Raw genomic sequence first — 18,816 nt, 5'->3', positions numbered from 1 at the left:
ATGTTGAGCTTTAAGCCAACTTTTTCACTCTCCTCTTTCACTCTCGTCGAGAGGCTTTTCAGTTCCTCTTCACTTTCTGCCATAAGGGTGGTGTCATCTGCATATCTGAGGTTATTGATATTTCTCCTGGCAGTCTTGATTCCAGCTTGTGTTTCTTCCAGTCCAGCATTTCTCATGATGTACTCTGCATATAAAGTAAATAAGCAGGGTGACAATATACAGCCTTGACGTACTCCTTTTCCTATTTGGAACCAGTCTGTTGTTCCATGTCCCTACCCTCATTTCTCTTTCAAAAATAATTTTGGATAATCTTCTGTATTATGCTTCTAGTCTTATATATTTATGCCTAGTTGTCAATATTTCCCTTCTAAGAAATTTTGTTTTAAATTTTTACCTAAATTGCATATAATTTAAAAGTTAATTTGAAGAGAAAGATATTTATAAGAATGATATTTTCTATTAGGAACATTATATGTACTGCCCTTTATTCAAGCTTCTGTTTATATACTTCAGAGAACCTTAAAAACTTTCTTTCTATGTCTCTTGTCATTGTCTGGCTATATTTATTCCTAGATATTTTCTAGTTTGATACCAGTATATCTGGGACTTTTCCAAATAGTTTCTATTACAAGTGTAAAAGACTGTTACATCTGGTCACCTTACTGAACAATTTTACAATTTCTGAATTTTTAAAAATTTATTTAGGCCGTGCCAGGTCTTAGTTGCATGTGGGCTTTTCTCTAGTTACAGCGAGTGGGAGCCACTCTCAGTTGCGGTGAGTGGGCTTCTCATTGCAGTAACTTCTCATTGCAGAGCGAGGGCTCAGTAGTTGTGGTTCCCAGACTCTAGAGCACAGTGATTGTGGTTCCCAGGCTCTAGGAGAAGGCAATGGCACCCCACTCCAGTACTCTTGCCTGGAAAATCCCATGGATGGAGGAGCCTGGTGGGCTGCAGTCCATGGGGTCGCTAGGAGTTGGACACGACTGAGCGACTTCACTCTCACTTTTCACTTTCATGCATTGGAGAAGGCAATGGCACCCCACTCCAGTGTTCTTGCCTGGAGAATCCCAGGGACAGGGGAGCCTGGTGGGCTGCCGTCTATGGGGTCACACAGAGTCGGACACGACTGAAGGGACTGAGCAGCAGCAGCAGAGAGCAGTGGTTGCGGTTCCCAGGCTCTAGAGCGCAGTAGTTGTGGCGCACGGGCCTAGTTGCTCTGCAGCATGTGGGGTCTTCCTGAATCAGGAATCGGGCCCATGTCCTCTGCATTGGCAGGTGGATTCTTTACCACTGAGCCACCAGTGGATGTTTTTATGATGTTGGCTCTATAGGTAGATAACTTATCTGCTAATAATCAAATTTTCACTTCTTTCTTTTCAGTGTTTAAAACTTTTTTATGTGTTGCTTTGAATGGGGATTCCAGGAAAAAAAAATTTGAGTATAAACCGATAGTAGGAGTTCCTGTATGTATTTTGGTTAGTGTTTTACTTTTTATATTTGCTTTCGATTTCTGCTACAAGAATGCTTCTCAGTTTACTCAGGTATGACTCAGGAGGGTTTAGAATAGGGCTTCTGGTGCTTAATTTCTAGAGACCATTGGGAAACTAGCGGGTGCCTGGTGTTTATTCTGCACAGGTGTTACCTTTCAATGTTCTGAAAGGGGACCTCCAGTAAAGGGCAGGGATTCCCTCTTCTCGGATTTCCAGGCTGTCTTCTTATATTTGAAGTGTTTCTGTTTTCATCTCCACTACAAAGTTTATTCTATGCCCGTCGATGCTTGTGGTTTAGCCTTGCATCACATTATGTTAGCCTCTTTGTTGTAATTTAGTGGGCTGGAAGATACTCTGCCCAGAAGCATAAAAGCTATGCTGGAAGTGCTCTCAGGCACTTATCTTCACAGAGCAACAGGAAAAAGAAGAGTGGATGGAGTTTGTACAGTGCCAGTGGGTGTCTCTCCCACTACAGGCCCTGGAGTCCTCTGTAAGGCTGGGGTGGGGGCCTCACCCGTGTGTTAGTTTAGGCTGCATTTAGGTAATTAACAAGCCACTGCAGTCCTGAATGATGTCATGAAGTCATTCCCTTTTCATTCTTATGGGGAAATTGCTTTTGGTGTGTATAACCTTTAGGGTTTCATTGCTTTTTCAGAAGCCTATTTCTAATGAATGTCACAGAATAAACATTCTTCATCATGTTAAGGGAGTTTGCTCCTATTCTTAATTTTCTAACAGTTGGATTTTTTAAAATGCTGTATTTTTTAAAAAATATAATAATGGCTATTTAATTTCATCAGATGGTTTTTTTGGCATGTACCGAAGTGATCAGATAAGGCTCTTCTCCTTTAAACAATTTATAATCATCTATCGCATTAATGCTATATCATTCTCATATTTCTGTATTCAAACTTTAACATTATTAATGTTACTGTTGTTGTTCAGTCACCAAGTCGTGTCTGACTGTTCAAGACCCCATGGACTGCAGCACACCAGGCTTCCCTGTCCTGCACTATCTGCCAGAGTTTGCCTAAGTTCATGCCCATTGAGTCAGTGATGCTATCCAACCATCTCATCCTCTGTTGCCCTCTTCTCCTTCTGTCTTCAGTTTTTCCCAGCATCAGGGTCTTTTCCAATGAGTCAGCTCTTTGCATCAGGTGGCCAAAGTATGGGAGCTTCAGCTTCAGTGTCAGTTCTTCCAGTGAGTATTCAGGGTTGATTTCCTTTAAGATTGACTGGTTTAGTCTCCTTGCTGTCCAAGGTAGCATTTGTTAAACACTATGCCAGGCTCTGAGATAAACTGTGCCCATTATCTCATTTAATCTTTTGAGCAACATTGTGAGACGTCCATTTTACAGATAAGGAAATGGAGGTACAAAGATTTTAAGTGACTTGTTCAACACTGCACAGCTATGAGGGTTGATTGGTGAAGCCAACTCGTTTTGACTCCAAAACCAAATTGCAATCAGAAAAAATGTGCTGCGATTCATGGGGTCACAAAGAGTCGGACACGACTGAGCGACTGAACTGAACATAAGGGAAATGGTACATGACCTGACTGATTAGTATCAAAGTGTGCCATCTCTTTCTAGTCTAGGGCTGTGTCTGTCGTTGGAAACAGCTTTTCCTGTTTACGTATCAGGATGCCCTTTTCTTAGAAAGCTCTAGAGAGACACTGGAGAAGGAAATGGCAACCCACTCCAGTATTGTTGGCCTGGAGAATCTCATGGACAGAGGAGCCTGGCAGGCTTCAGTCCATGGGTTTGCAAGAGTCAGACACAACTGAGCAGCTAAACTACCATGAGACAGGCATCGACAATTACTGCCGCACTGATTCCCCTCTTTTGGATGTCATGGAAACCATCCTTCCTCTTTGGACAAGTGTGTAGTGATTTCTGTGCTGTCAGCCTCACGTCCCCCATTCAAATGGTCTTGTGATAAGGATGCAAGGAAGGAAGAGAACTGATCAAGAGGAGTACGGGAAGAAGGGACACACAGTAAGTGGAAGGCCAGAGCAAATTTGATCCTGATAAAATTTGAAAACCTGGTAATTTTCAACATTCTATTTGTGCTTGTTCAGACACCACTGAAGCGACTTAGCAGCAGCAGAAGCAGATAGTTAATAAGAGGAAAAACAAAGCTACATACTGTCTTTTCTGTCCTTCTTCTATCTATGTAGAACTTATGGAACCAAGAGCCAGGGAATTCACCAGTGTCTCTTGTTTCGGTTTTCAAGGACAGTAATGGATAATGTTCACTGTCCTGACTTCACTTAGTCTCCAGTGGTCTGTGCCTGGAGCCACATGCCCACGTTTCAAGGTCATGGATAGTATCTCATTTTTGCTGGATTTTTTTCAAAACCAAAACACATAACCAGAGCTGCATTCCTTAAGTCCCTCTACTCTTTCTCCCTCCCCCAACCCCAGCACACTCACGTACCTGGGTTACTACTTGAATCATCAAAAATTCCCTTTTGGGATCTGAACTTCTTTTGTCTTTTCCCGTAAGTCTGTTCTCCATCTCTGGTAGGCAGAATAATGTCCCTTACCCCTTCACAGAAGGTGTCTGTGTCTTAATTCCTGAAACCTGTTAGGTTACACACAGAGGTGAATTCAAGTTGTGGATGGAATTCAGGTTGCTAATCAGCTGACCTGAAGGAGGAGAGCATCCTGGGTTATCTAGGTGTGCCCAGTGTGGACACCAGAGTGCTGAAGAGTGAGAGGAGGTTGGCAGGAGAAACTGGAGAAATGGCAGTGTGAGAGCACTCGGCTTGATGTTGCTGGCTCTGCCGACTGAGGGAGGGACCTTGAAGCCAGGAAGGCAGGCTTGTTCCGAGATGAACAAGCAAGGAAGCCAGTCTTCCCCTTAAGCCTCTAGAAAAGAGCTGCCCGCCGACACCCTGAATTTTGCCCAGCGAGACCCCATGTCAGACTTGAAATGTATAGAGCTATAAGATCGTAAGTTGGTGTCTGTTTAAAATTCGGACCCACTTGATTTGTGGTAATGTCTTACAGTAGTGGCAAATACATCGTGTCATTCTCCTAACACGGGTGGCCATGACGGAGGGGGTTTGTTTATTCCTTCCATAGTCTGTCACCTTGGTGTTGAGACCCAGCCCTCAGGGAAACCCTTACTGCTTCTTCCTGTTGCTTCTTTCAGTATTTATATCTTTGAAACCTCATCTTTGCCGCAATAACTCTTCCAAATTTCACAGCCCCTTACGCCCCAGTCCTGTCTTCAAACTTTCAGCAGCTGACCTTTTCCCTACTTTACTGAAAGGGTCAGCACATCTGTCCTGAGATCCCTTCCCTATTCACCGCAGGACCTCTGTGACCTCCCAGTTACTCGTTTCCAGGTTTCCATCTCGATTCTCAGGGTAACATTTGGCAGTGTCGGTACAACCCTTCTTTAACTTGGTTTCTGTGCTTTTGTGACATAACACTCATTTTCCTTTCTTCTCAACCTTTCCCACCCCCTCTGTCAGCCACATTTCTTTTTACCTCCCCCGCCCCCAACCCCCACCAAATCTCAGGCTTCTGTAGGTTCTGTTCTCAAGCCTCAGATATTCTCTTAAAATGTATCCCCTTGGCCATGATAAGTTTCCTTTACATCCAGCCTTCCTGCCTTTCCAGGCTCTGGACTTTCTCCTGAACATCAACTTCTGTTAGCCCCAAAGCACGTAGAGAGGAAGGAGTCTTTCAACAAACATTATCTAGGATGTTCTCAGATGCCGGAGCCAGTAGCCATGTGTTCCAGACACCCCTGGCCTTCCTGTGGGCAGAGAAGGGATGAGGAGGCAGGACCTGTGGCCAGGGCATCAGGTCAACGCTGATTCCTCCATTGCCATTTCAACCCTTCTAGGACTTATGAGGAAACAAGACAGTTTAGGCAAAAGGACCTGTATTTCATTCTTCCAGGGTTTTGTTCAGTACACTTATTGGACTGGGAAAAACTGTCTCTGGAAACTTTTCAGAGGTGGGGCAAACAGGAAATACAGTTGCTTTCCTCTGAATGGCTTCTGAGGACCACTTGGCCAATGTTCTCCTCTGGCAGTAGATACTTCTAAATGATTTGCTTTTGTAAGCAGGGGGAGGATTTGAATTTGGGCAGGTGTAACAGATCTGAGGCAGAAGGAGAAGGGAGCGGCAGAGGATGTGATGCTTGGATGGCATCACTGACTCAATGGACATGGATCTGAGCAACCTCTGGGAGAGGGTGAAGGATAGGGTAGCCTGGCGTGCTGCAGGCCACGGGGTTGCTAAAAGTCAGACATGAGTTAGCGACTGAACAACAGAAAGGTCTAAGGAGGCCTGAAGCTCGAAACAGAGATGTCAGGTATCATTGGGAAATAACTGCATCCTTGCGGATGGCCCTGAGTCCTCATCTGAAATGCTAGCAGCAGAGCCCCTCCTGAAACCCGGCAGAGAAGTTCTCTGCGCAGGCAGTCCAGGGCTCTGCCCCATTCTCCCCAGTGCTTCGTGGACCGTGTGCTGCAGCACTTGTGGAGGTAATGTATCCAAGACTTCACTTACTGAGAGGAACAGCTAGCCATCTTGAAAACTTACTGCAAAAAAATATTTAAGAAGCAGTATGACTGTGTGGATCACAACGAACTGTGGAAAATTCTTAAAGAGATGGGAGTATCAGACCACCTGACCTGCCTCTTGAGAAATCTGTATGGAGGTCAGGAAGCAAAAGTTAGGATTGGACATGGAACAACACACTGGTTCCAAATTGGGAAAGGAGTACATCATGGCTGTATATCGTCACCCTGCTTATTTAACTTATACGCAGAGTACATCATGAGAAACGCTGGGCTGGAGGAAGCACAAGCTGGAATCAAGATTGCTGGGAGAAATATCAGTAACCTCAGATATGCAGATGGTACCATGCTTATGGAAGAAAGCGAAGAAGAACTGAAGAGCCTCTTGATGAAAGTGAAAGAGGAGAGTGAAAAAGTTGGCTTAAAGCTCAACATTCAGAAAACTAAGATCTTGGCATCTGGTCCCATCACTTCATGGCAAATAGGGAAACAGTGGAAACAGTGGCTGACTTTATATTTTTTTTTAGTTCCAAAATCACTGCAGATGGTGACTGCAGCCATGAAATTAAAAGACGTTTGCTCCTTAGAAGAAAAGTTGTGACCAACCTAGATAGCATATTAAAAAGCAGAGCCATTATTTTGCCAACAAAGGTCCGTGTAGTCAAGACTATGGTTTTTCCAGTGGTCATGTATGGATGTGAGAGTTGGACTATAAAGAAAGCTGAGCACCCAAGAATTAGTGCTTTTGTACTGTGGTTCTGGAGAAGACTCTTGAGAGTCCCTTGAACTGCAAAGAGATACAACCAGTCCATCCTAAAGGAAATCAGTCCTGAATATTCATTGGAAGGACTGATGCTGAAGCTGAAACTCCAATACTGCGAAGAACTGACTCATTTGAAAAGACTCTCATGCTGGGAAAGATTGAAGGTGGGAGAAAAGGACGACAGAGGATGAGATGGTTGGATGGCATCACCGACTCAACGGACATGAGTTTCAGTAAACTCCTGGGGTTGGTGATGGACAGGGAGGCCTGGGGTACTGCAGTCCCTGAGATCGCAAAGAATTGGACACTAATGAGGGACTGAACTGAACTGATGAATCCTTACCTTGGGCTATAATCATATGAAGACAGATTGGGTCCTTAGAACGTGTCAATTACTTCTCAGCTTTCTGTATTCAGTCAACTGTAAAACCTAATGTTTGCTTTGTGGCTTTGGTTCCGATGATGTTCCTGGTGTGATGTTCTATCAGTGAAAACATTGCCCATATTCAAACTCATCAGGCCCATTGATTTGTATTGGTAAATTGGTAAATACCCATGTGTAATGGGTATCACACTAGGGCACAAACCTCAAATATTTCAAAATCTTAGACTCTGGAGGAAATGTTGTTATTTTTTTTCCTTCTAAGTATATTATTACCGTGTTTGCTGTTTTTCTGGCCTATCCACCTGTGTGAAAGAAAAGTAATTTTTGTACTAAATCAGTTGTACATAGTCAAGTTTATCTTGAAAAGTTCAGCCAGCACCTGGTTTTCTTTGGCAGCTGAATAATATGAAAACTCATGATTTGCTGGCATACAACAGGACCCGCACTGGGACCAGAGATGACTGTGTACAGCCTGTGGAAGGGCATGAGCTGAAGCTGCCACAGATGGAAAGAAGCAGCAGATTAGGCTCTAGAAATAGGAAGCACCTACAGAAGGATATGAAGAGACTGTGCTGAAAACAGGAGGAACAGGAGGACCTAAAGGGACAGCTGTTTATGGTGGCAAAGAAAAGGGCAGGAATGTGGGGCAGAGAGTGGAACTAAGATATTAAAAGGAATGGACACCATGCAGATGATGAGAGTTTTAAAATACTCTCCTTGATTTTTTACTAGACTGTATGGAACCTCCAGATTCTCCTCCTACAGAATCTGGAGATCTGAAGTCAGTAGAGTCTCATCTTACTGAAATAATTTAGATGCGATTGATCACCTAAAGGAAGAGAAACCTTTTTTTTTTAAATTTTTTTATAATCTAGAAAATTTGGGGGCTTCCCTGGTGGCTCAGACAGTAAAGAATATGCCTGTAGTGCGGGAGACCTGCGTTTGATCCCTGGGTTGGGAAGATCCCCTGGAGGAGGGCATGGCAAGCCACTGCCATATTCTTGCCTGGAGAATTCCATGGACAGAGGAGCCTAGCAGGCTATAGTCCATGGGGTCACAAAGAGTCGGACACAACTGAGTGAATAAGCTTATAATAGATTTTCAGAGTGTCTCTGGTTCTACAAAGGACTAGAAAAGGACTCTAATAGCAATCTATTTTTTTTCTCTTGGTTTTTAGTTTTAAATAATATAAAGGAATTTCTTAAAAGGCAGAGAAATCCCATGTACGTTGACTATCTTCACATTCCTGTGTTCCCTTCCATCCTCATGCAGCTCATCCATGTTTGTTAGGTAGTTGAAATGATACTCGTGGTCTGCACGTGGGTGTGGGGGCTGTAGGGTCTCAGATGGAGAGGTCCTCATCTCCCCCTCCTGTTTCTCTCCCCCTCCACTCCATTCTACTGTGTTCAATCTGTGTGGGCTTTTGTTTGGGGGTAGCCTTAAAAAGGGAGAAGGCAATGGCACCCCACTCCAGTACTCTTGCCTGGAAAATCCCATGGATGGAGGAGCCTGGTGGGCTGCAGTCCATGGGGTCGCTAAGAGACAGACACAACTGAGCGACTTCACTTTCACTTTCCACTTTCATGCATTGGAGAAGGAAATGGCAGCCCACTCCAGTGTTCTTCCCTGGAGAATCCCAGGGATGGAGAAGCCTGGTAGGCTGCAGTCCATGGGGTCGCACAGAGTCGGACACGACTGAAGCGACTTAGCAGCAGCAGCAGCCTTAAAAAATGTGGCTAGCTGTCAGAAGCCTCTTTGAAGAGATCAGAACTGTAATTCATGGATTCCCTCAGCCATCCCAGAAGAAGTCAGAAATAGAGATGGAATTTCTTGGAAAGATCTGTAAATGAGCCTTTTGTCTAATAGACAGGAGACCCTCCAAGTTCTTGAATGTTATACCAGCAGGAACATTGCCACCTTGGACTAAGGGGAACGGAAAGAAGATAAAATGAAATAAGACTGATCGACTCCTCAAATTCTATAAACAGAGAACTGAAAGAAGATGAAATAAGACTGATCAACTCCCCAAATTCTATAGGCAAGGAACAGGTTGATAAAACTGTTCAACCGCAGGGACTTCCCTGGTGGTCCAGTGGCTAAGACTCCACACTCCCAATGCTGGGGACCCAGGTCAGGGAACTAGATCCCACATGTCACAACTAAGACCAGGTACAGCCACACAAATAAATAAAAGTATATTTTTAAAAAATGTGTATAGTTTTGTGTGCAGCTGTTTTTAGTATACATAATGGTACCACTCTGTACATACCATTCTGTTTCTCTCTAAACATGTTTTGGTGTATGCTTCTGGTGTGTTATGCCCTGGGATTCTAGGCAGTACTTAGATATGTTTTGCTTACCCTCCTGCTCCCCACTGCCACAGATAACTCTGTTCTATGCACCCTCCAGCAGGTCACTCACTTTCTGATATCTCCTGGGAGAAGATATGTATCTGTGGGTCAATTTGCTGAGTCGTACTGGTGGCTCAGTGGTAATGAATCCACCTGCCAATGCAGGAGATGTGGGTTTGATCCCTGGGTCAGGAAGATCCCCTGGAGAAGGAAATGGCAACCCACTCCAGTATTCTCACCTGGAAAATCCCATGGACAGAGGAACCCGGCGGGCTCCAGTCTGTGGGGTAACAAAGAGTCAGACACGACTTAATGACTAAACAACAGCAGCAGGCTGTATATAATTTGCTGGAATGGCTGTACCAGTTTACATTCCTTGTAGCAGCTTGCATCTTTCCCAACCCTAGAATTATCCAGCTTTCTGATTTTTGCCATGCTAATAGCTTTAAATGATAGCTCATCTTAATTTGCATTTTTCTGATCTCATACAAGTTAGAGCATCTTTTCATAGTTAGTTCAATCTTGTGCTTTTTGTCACTTAAATGTATATCTACTGGTATATGTCTCTCTGGTTTTCAGTGTCCAGATTGTTTATATTAAGAAATATTTTGTCATAGCAACTAGGTTGAATCATTTGTAGCTGCCAAACTACTAGGTTGACTGGTTTTGGCCTCTAAAAGCAGCTTGATCTGTGGTCCAGATTAATGTGTTGTTGAACACAGAGGTCTTTCCAAGTTTTCACTATGATAAATGATACTGCAGTAACCATATGCTGTGCCTAGCATTTTCCTTGTTTTGAATTTTTCCTTAGGATAAGTAAGGGAAAAATTACTGAGTTGTGGACATTTTAATGGCTCTTGTTACATATTGACAAATCACTTTCTAAAAGGGCTGTGCTGATTTACGTTTATACCACTTGTATCACCATACTAGTTAACGTCCTCATTATACAGTGTCGAGTAAACAAAGACTTGGTTAACTGTAAGGCGCAACCTCATTGTTGTTTGTCCTATTTAACTGCAGTTAGCATTAATCATTTATTCAAGTATACATTGATGACCAATCTGTTTTTATGAGTTTGGTCTATTTGTGCCTTCAGCCCATTTTTCTTTTAGTGTCTTTTTATTTTTTCAGTCATTTTGAGAATGGGTTTTAATATACTGTAAATAACCCTATCCTCAATTCCTGAAAATGAAATCATTCACTTATATCATTTTATTCCTCAGATGACAATCCAAACAAAACACATGATAAAAAAGAGAAGAAGATGGTGGTTCAGAAGCCCCATGGTACTATGGAATACACTGTAAGTATAAACAGGTAGTACCAACGTTTGTTAATACCGCTAGATTTACATAATGTTTCTCCCTGACACATCCCGCCCCTTAGCTGCCTTCCTCTCCTGTAGCCATTAAATAGCAAAGCTTCTTAAGACCTCAGTCATTTCTCCTTTGTGTAATTTTTCCCTGAATAAACCTATTACTTGAATTACCTTTGATATGCCTGCTGCTGCTGCTAAGTCACTTCAGTCGTGTCGGACTCTGTGCGACCCCATAGACAGCAGCTCACCAGGCTCCCCCTTCCCTGGGATTCTCCAGGCAAGAACACTGGAGTGGGTTGCCATTTCCTGCTCCAATGCATGAAAGTGAAAAGTGAAAGTGAAGTCGCTCAGTCGTGTCCGACCCTTAGCATGGTCTGCAGCCTACCAGGCTCCTGGGATTTTCCAGGCAAGAGTACTGGAGTGGGGTGCCATTGCCTTCTCCTTTGATAGACCAATGATGAGTAATTTTAGGTCTCCTTCTTAGACATGCTTTCTGACTTCCCAAACCATACGTTCAGTTGTCTACTCAACAGAGTCACTTAGACCTTCAGGCTTGGCCTGTTTTTAAGAAGCAGTGACTCCATCATCCATACATTTCTACAAACCAGAACCTCAGCCTGAACATCATCTTACTATCACTCTCCACGTTCATTCTTCCTTTCTGTGACCATCCTGCAACTCGAGGGCAGATCCCTTCATTTGACCGTCTCATAGAATTGTGTTCTTTTGCATAATCTTTATCAGTTTAACAGTGTTGATCCACTAGTGTAATTGTTATGTTTCAATGTCTGTCTTGTGCCTTAATTCATATACCCATGGAGACAGACCAGATTCCATTTTGGTTGCCATTCTAATTCTTGCAGGGTATTAGACCTCCATATGGTTGAATCAGCAGACGAATGATGCAGTGCATGTGTCCATGACTGCACCTCCCCATTATGTACTCATCTCTCCCATCACACCATGAGTTTCTGGAGGCCAGCAGCTGTGCATGCTTATCCCAGGCCTGGCATGAAGTGGGCACTGTTATAGATCTGTTTTTATTACTTTGAACTGGCATTGCTGAGGAGTGATCTCTGATTTCTAGAAAGAAATTAACTGCTGTTGCCCCTGCCCCTGTGTTTTCCTCGTGTGTATTTATTTTCTACTCATTATTTGTGTGCAATGCCTGGCTGTCTATATAAGGCAAGGAGCAAGGCCTGTCCCTCCCTGGCGTTTCTTCTAGAATGATGAATCTTCTCCAAGCTTCTGTAGCATCACATTTGACAGGTTGTTGCTGAACCATGGAAAGATGCCGGGATTCTTGGCCTCCGGAGAAGAAGAATTCAATCCGGGGCCAGAGACAAGGTTTAATAAAACTTTAAGTTTTACTAAAGTATAAAGGAGATAGAGAAAGCTTCTGACATAGAGATCAGAAGGAGGCAGAAAGAATACACCCCTGCTAGTCTTTAGCTGGATGTTATATAGCTACTGCTGCTGTTGCTGCTGCTAAGTCGCTTCAGTCGTGTCCGACTCTGTGCGACCCCATAGACGGCAGCCCATAGCTACTAGCAGTCTGCTAATTAAAGGAAGGAAATGTCTCAAAACTCAGAGAGTGGCACCAGGCCCCTCACCCACAAGATGCATTTTGAGATAATCTTGGCACCAGGTGAGTCATCCCGGGCCATAAAGTGATTGACATGAATCTTGAAGAGAGGCAGAGTCCCATACAAATACAGAATTCCAATAGCATAGATTAAGAGAACAATGTATGAGTATAACATACTGGTTTGTCAAGTCAGTTCTGAGCCTTTAGGCGAACTGACTTGAAGACAGTCTGGGGTAAATGCATAGTACATTAACAGAGCTTAAGACAAACATTTCCATTAGAAAAATGCATTGGTTAACTCAAGGTTTGAGAAAAGTTAAGTTCAGGTGGAACCAGGTGTCATTATGGCAACACAGTATTTTAAGAGTAACTGCTTTTTAAATTTGTATAGAAAAGGGAAAAAAATATATATCACTAGTTTGTTTCCTCCTGCTGCTTAAGAGAGAGAGAAAAAATGTCTGACACTTGCAGCCTATTTCCTCCATCTGGAGACCCCTAGCCTTCCTGCCTGTTACCCTCTCACACTGAAGGCCCTGGCACTGGCATTTCATGCTCAGTGCTCTGTGAACAGCTTTCTAGGCATCTTTCTATGGTTTATAGGCCTGGGCCTTTCCAGGAAGGATTTGGGGGTGACTATATATGTCCCATTACCACTGGCTACAATATGTTGTTGATCCCCATAACACCTAGCACCATGCCTTTACCTCCTGCAAGATCTTGGGAAAGTGTTGGATTGTTTATCACTAATAACATCATTAATTCTAAAGCCTTGTGTGTATCCTACAGTGTGACTCACAAGCACCTCCAAGGAAATGAGGAGTAGCCTTTGCTAGGAGATGCTTCACACAGGGTGTACTGAATGATGCAGTGAGCATAAAATATCAACCCCAAATTAATTGCCATATAAACAGGCAATCGAATTAGTAATGCAGATCTGTCCACCTGATTGATTTATGTTATGGAGATTAGTTGGCCAGTTATTTTGTATACTTCTCATTATTAAAAACTTTGTGTTTAGAGAACCATGACCAGAGCCACTTACACAATTGCTTGCATTGTTCCAGTGCTGTGGATGTCAAGCGTTCTGTTTAGTTTCAAACATTTAATGATATAAGTATCCCTCCCAGGTTCTGTAAGTTGGCTCTGTATATATGTTTTATCCTTGTGCAATACCTGCAGATTGCTAAAATTTTCCTCCTTCCTGGAAGCCCCTATACATAGTATCCTCAAGTTTTTGTGTAAAAATGTGAAGCCAGTTTATTGATCACTTGTCATATGTATCTCCATTTGGATGAAGAAACCGAGGAACAGAGAAGTTAAGCAAGTGACTCAAGGTCACACAGCTGGCAAGTGGCAGATTTGGAATTCAGGTCCAACAGTTTGACTCAGTCCGTCTATATTATCAATCTGTGTCTTCTACTGACTCTAAACCTTGAAAAACCAGGGATTTGAATATATTATGTAAATATGTACTACTTGAAAAAATATTTTAAAACTTTTTTGTTAACCTTTAGTACTGATGATTTTGCTCAGGGTAAGGTAGGGGCATCTGTTAAGTTTTCAGTAACTTTAAAAAAATTATGTATGATATCATGTATGAAATGGGATGCCAGTCCAGGTTCGATGCATGATACTGGATGCTTGGGGCTAGTGCACTGGGATGACCCAGAGGGATGGTATGGGGAGGGAGGAGGGAGGAGGGTTCAGGATGGGGAACACATGTATACCTGTGGTGGATTCATTTTGATATTTGGCAAAACTAATACAATTATGTAAAGTTAAAAAAAAAATTATGTATTTCTATCTTGTTCTAGAAATGTTTGAGGTAGTTTTAGTGTAATCTGTAACTATGAACTTGGTTATAGTTCTGGGACAGTTATAGAACTGGGACAAGTGCATCTAGTCGGTGGGCTTTTGATAGGAGGGCAGTGAGTGGTAAGTGGAACTCTACATCTGTCTCGTTTCACTTGCTTACAAACTCCTTCAGCCACCTCAAATCTCCGCCTGTCATTCAAGGCCCGCCTGGCGGAGCCCGTTGTGCTAACAGAGGTAGCCCCCAGTGTTGACCAGGGCTGTAGTTGGGAGCATCTCAGTGACAGTTGCCAGAGGGACGTCCTGCTAACAAGTTCCATCCGGTGACCCTGGACAAGGAGGCTGTCCTCGGATACCGACCTGACCAGAGGCGGCAGACTTCTTTTTGGGTGGAGCTTTTCCGCTGAGCTTTCACACCTTTTCTTTTTAAATAATTTTATTTATTTATAGCTGTGCTGGGTCTTCGTTGACACTGGGGCTTTCTCTAGTTGCGGCAGGCGGAGGGCTACTCTCTAGTTGGCGGTGTCGGGGCTTCTCACCGCAGTGGCTTCTCTTGTGGAACACAGGCTCGGGGGCGTCTGGCTTTCAGTAATTGCAGGGCGTGGGTTCCGTAGTTGCGACTCCCAGACTCTAGGTCATAGGCTCCATTGTGGCACGAGGGCTTAGTTGCTCCACAGAATGTGGGGTCTTCCCAGATCAGGGATCAAACCTGTGTCTCCTCCATTGGCAGGTGGGTTCTTTACCGTAGAGCCACCAGGGAAGTCCAGTTTCACATCTGCTTACAGCCCTTTTTATTCCTATTCCCCCTCTATTAGAGAAGGACAGAGATATGAACAGCTGAGACATATCCCAAATTTTATAGATTTAAAGAATAGCACTAATTTGGCTGACTGTGGGAAATTGTCATGTTAATGTCAGTGAACAATTTTTGGTAGCTGATCTGAGTCCTTTTAGATTTCCATGCCTTTCACTGTATTCACTCATCAAATATTTAAATGCCTTCTAAGTGTCAGGCACTGTGGGGAAAATGGTATTTTAACAGGCCACAATCCAGGAGCCTAAAGTACAGTAAAGAGACAGGCAAATCGACAGAAAAATGCAAAGAGAGAAACTGGCTCCATTTCCCCTATGAGTAGTAGTATGTGTAATATTTCTTTTCTTCTTAGCTTTATATTATACTTCATAGACCCTCTACTCCACACACCTAAGTTGTGCCAGAGTAAGTTTAGAAATCTATTAGTGGACAGTGAAATTTGCAAATAAGGGAACCCAGAAATGAATAATACTTAGACTTTTTTGTTAAGAGTTGAGAATGTATTTGCTTTTTTCATAATATATTTGGATGTATGTGTTACTTTTTTATGGACTCATATCAAAAATAGATTAATGTGACTATCAAGAGAAAGGTTTTGTCTGTCTTTTGCTTTGTGTATTGAATCTTGTTTGTTTGATTATTCTAGGCTGGAAGCCAGGACACCCTAAACTCCATAGCACTGAAATTTAACATCACTCCCAATAAATTAGTGGAACTGAATAAGCTTTTCACGCATACTATTGTTCCAGGCCAGGTAATGATTTTCTTATTGAATTTTCCTTTAGAAACGTTTTACTTTTAGAAATTTATTTTCGCCGCCATTTTTAATGACTTGCTCTTAGTGTCTCAGGACTGTCATCATTGTTATTGTGTCTTGGTTCAGTCTCTTAGATCCGAGACTTCTGAAAGCATCCTGATGCTTATGAACTGTTCAGAGATAAATGCTTTGCAAATGATTAACACAGTTGATTTAACTGTCCTTTGTGTTAATAGATGTTTCCATCAAGAAAAGTTAAATTAATGTAACTTTTTTCCCTGTAGAATTTTATACAGATATTCTTCAAATGTTTAATTTAGAATTGCAAGTGTCAGTTTAGTCCACTCATGGGGTATATAATAGCCATCGTTTTATTTTAAATTAGGCAAAATTTTTGTCATTTTGTCCTTCATGTGATACCATGACAAAAGTAATCAATCTGGCCAAAGGTGGAGACATTCAGCAGGATTAAGAAAAGGCCACAGACACATGAAAAGACTCTCATCATTCCTAATTGTTAAAGAAATGCAAATAAAACTACAATGATGTATTACTTCACACTGGTCAGAATGGTAGCCATCAAAAAATTTACAAATAAATAAATTTTAGTGGCATTGAGTTATTTCACGGTGGATGCTGCTACGTCTAAGAATAACTTCACTCAGGCAATGGTAGTATTCTTTGCATTTATTTCAAGGGCAGCAAACGAAGTCACCAGGCTATAAATTGGCCAGTTTGTACTATCATGCTTTTTGTATTTATGTCCCTGTCATAAATGAGAGAAATTAGTATACTGCCAGTACCAGGTAATTGAGGGCAAATATGAATTAAAATTTTTCAAAAATTAATACATTTTTATCTCTGCAAAATTAATAGATTTTAGTCATTTTTATTGGGTTTCTTATAGTCTGGGATATTGCTGAATAATCTGTTAACTGACCCGTAGCAGAGAACCTACGCATATCTTTACTAATTCAAGCTGTAGCCACTGGAACTTACTAAGATAATTTAGGGTGATTCTTTATTCTTTTACTAAGTCCATGAACAAAATAGTTTATTGGTACTGGATTAAGGTCCACTACTAATAGGAGATATAGGAACTGTCTTAATATGCCCTGTTGTTGTCATTCAGTTGCTCAATCATGTCCAACTCTGTGACCCCATGGACTGTAGCACGCCAGGCTCCTCTGTCCTCTGCTATCTCCTGGAGTTTGCTCAAATTCATGTCCATTGAGTTGGTGATGCTATCTAATCATCTCATCTAACCATTTTAATATGCCTCCTTAAGGATAATAATACAAAAATAGGTGCCCCAAAGGTTCATTTCCTTTGACCCTTTAATAGCTATTAAACTTGGGCAAGTCACTTCCTTTTTGACCTTGGTTTCATCTCTGAAATGAGGGGTTGGGCTACATTTACTCAGATGGTCCTTCTTGCCTTTACTATGCTGTGTAGCCCTCATATAGCTAAACATTTATGTGCTGTTGGTTGTCCCAAGATCTGGCTGTGCCATGATTTTTCTGGCAAAGATGAGGAATTAAGAAGAATGATCCAGACTAACTTCCACGTTGAAGGAGGACGTATAGTGACTGGGCTTGTCCAAGTTGACGCTGTCACTTCTATCTACAGTACAATGGGCTATTTAAGCATAGGAATGATCTCTTTGATTTGACATTTAGAATGTCAGGCAATAGAATCTCAACCTATGTTGCCTAACACTTGTCAAGAGCTCAGGTGCAAAAAGAAAATATTAATGGAGAATTGACATCTGTTTGGAAGAAATCTGTTTCTGTCCTAGCCCAGAAACATACAATAAATAAGAGCTGTATACTAAGACCATGTAATCTTAGCCTTCTGTAAATTACTTTCACAAAACTCTAACCTTTTGACATTTGCCACCGACCCATTTTGACATTGTTACAAAGAACAGTCCTTCAAAACTGGTTATTGCATTTACTGTCAATGTGTCATTAGGACAAAGAGTTCACTGTGAGACACTTTTTTTTTTTTTAATGAGGGTTCATGGGAGACTACTTGTACTAGTAAGAAACTGGTTTGTTTTTATTTTATGGACAGTGAATTCTGTTGATTCATGATGTCTATATCTTTCCATTGGTTATTTGGAAACTTATACCAAATCTAATGGCCCACTTCTTAATGAACGGTAATTTCGGAGCTCATATTTTCAGTATTATCAGTCCTCATCTTATTTCTCTTTGACGATGTTTTTTCCACCTTATCTTAAGGTGTGTTTTGTTCTTGGCTCACTTTTTTTCTGGACTGAAGAGAGATTTAAAATAACTAAAGTTAAAATTTGTCTATGACAAACCTAGACAGTGTGCTGGAAAGCAGAGATATTACTCTGCCGACAAAGATTCATATAGTCAAAGCTATGGTCTTCCCTGTGGTCACATATGATTGCGAGAGCTGGACCATAAAGAAGGCAGAAGCCAAATTGATGCCTTGAAATTGTGGTGCTGTTGAAGACTCCTGAGAGTCCCTTGGGCCGCAAAGAGATCAAACCAGTCAACCTTAAGGGAAATCAACCCTGAATACTTGTTGGAAGGACTGATGCTGAAGCTCCAGTCTGATGTGAACAGCCAACTCATTGGAAAAGTCCCTGATGCTGGAAAAGATTGAGGGCAGAAGGAGAAGAGGGCGTCAGAGGTGAGATGGCTGGATGGCATCACTGATGCAGTGGACATGAACTTGGGCAAGCTTCAGGACATGGTGAAGCACAGGGAGTTCTGGCATGCTGCAGTCCACGGGGTTGCAAAGAGTTGGACATGACTGGGCTACTGAACAACAATGTTAAAATAGAGATATGCAAAAGAATGATTTGAGTGAGCCCAGACTCTTGCATCTTCCCATACAAGAAAAGTGCTAAATTCCTTAACTTGGGATATCTGGTTTTCTTTAGCAATAATCTATTGATGTTCAAACTACCTGCCCTTTTTTGTAAAACTCCTGTATAACCTGGCTCCTCCCCTTG

General features: G+C 42.2%; 1 protein-coding gene across 11 annotated transcripts in view; it reads left to right on the top strand.

The window, feature by feature from the left end:
* NCOA7 (nuclear receptor coactivator 7) overlaps positions 1 to 18,816 on the top strand; it is a 161,884-nt gene that overhangs the window by 91,830 nt on the left and 51,238 nt on the right. For all 11 annotated transcript variants that reach the window (XM_024996940.2, XM_005210720.5, XM_059890078.1 and 8 more), the window contains 2 exons: positions 10,759 to 10,838; positions 15,714 to 15,821. In XM_024996940.2, the coding sequence (XP_024852708.1) occupies positions 10,759 to 10,838; positions 15,714 to 15,821 (188 nt within the window). The remainder of the gene's footprint in view (positions 1 to 10,758; positions 10,839 to 15,713; positions 15,822 to 18,816) is intronic.

Source organism: Bos taurus, chromosome 9 (assembly GCF_002263795.3).
Source record: "Bos taurus isolate L1 Dominette 01449 registration number 42190680 breed Hereford chromosome 9, ARS-UCD2.0, whole genome shotgun sequence".
In the NCBI taxonomy this organism is placed as follows: domain Eukaryota; kingdom Metazoa; phylum Chordata; class Mammalia; order Artiodactyla; family Bovidae; genus Bos; species Bos taurus.
The sequence above is the reverse complement of the archived record's forward strand: the minus strand, read 5'-3'. Positions and strand labels throughout refer to the sequence as shown.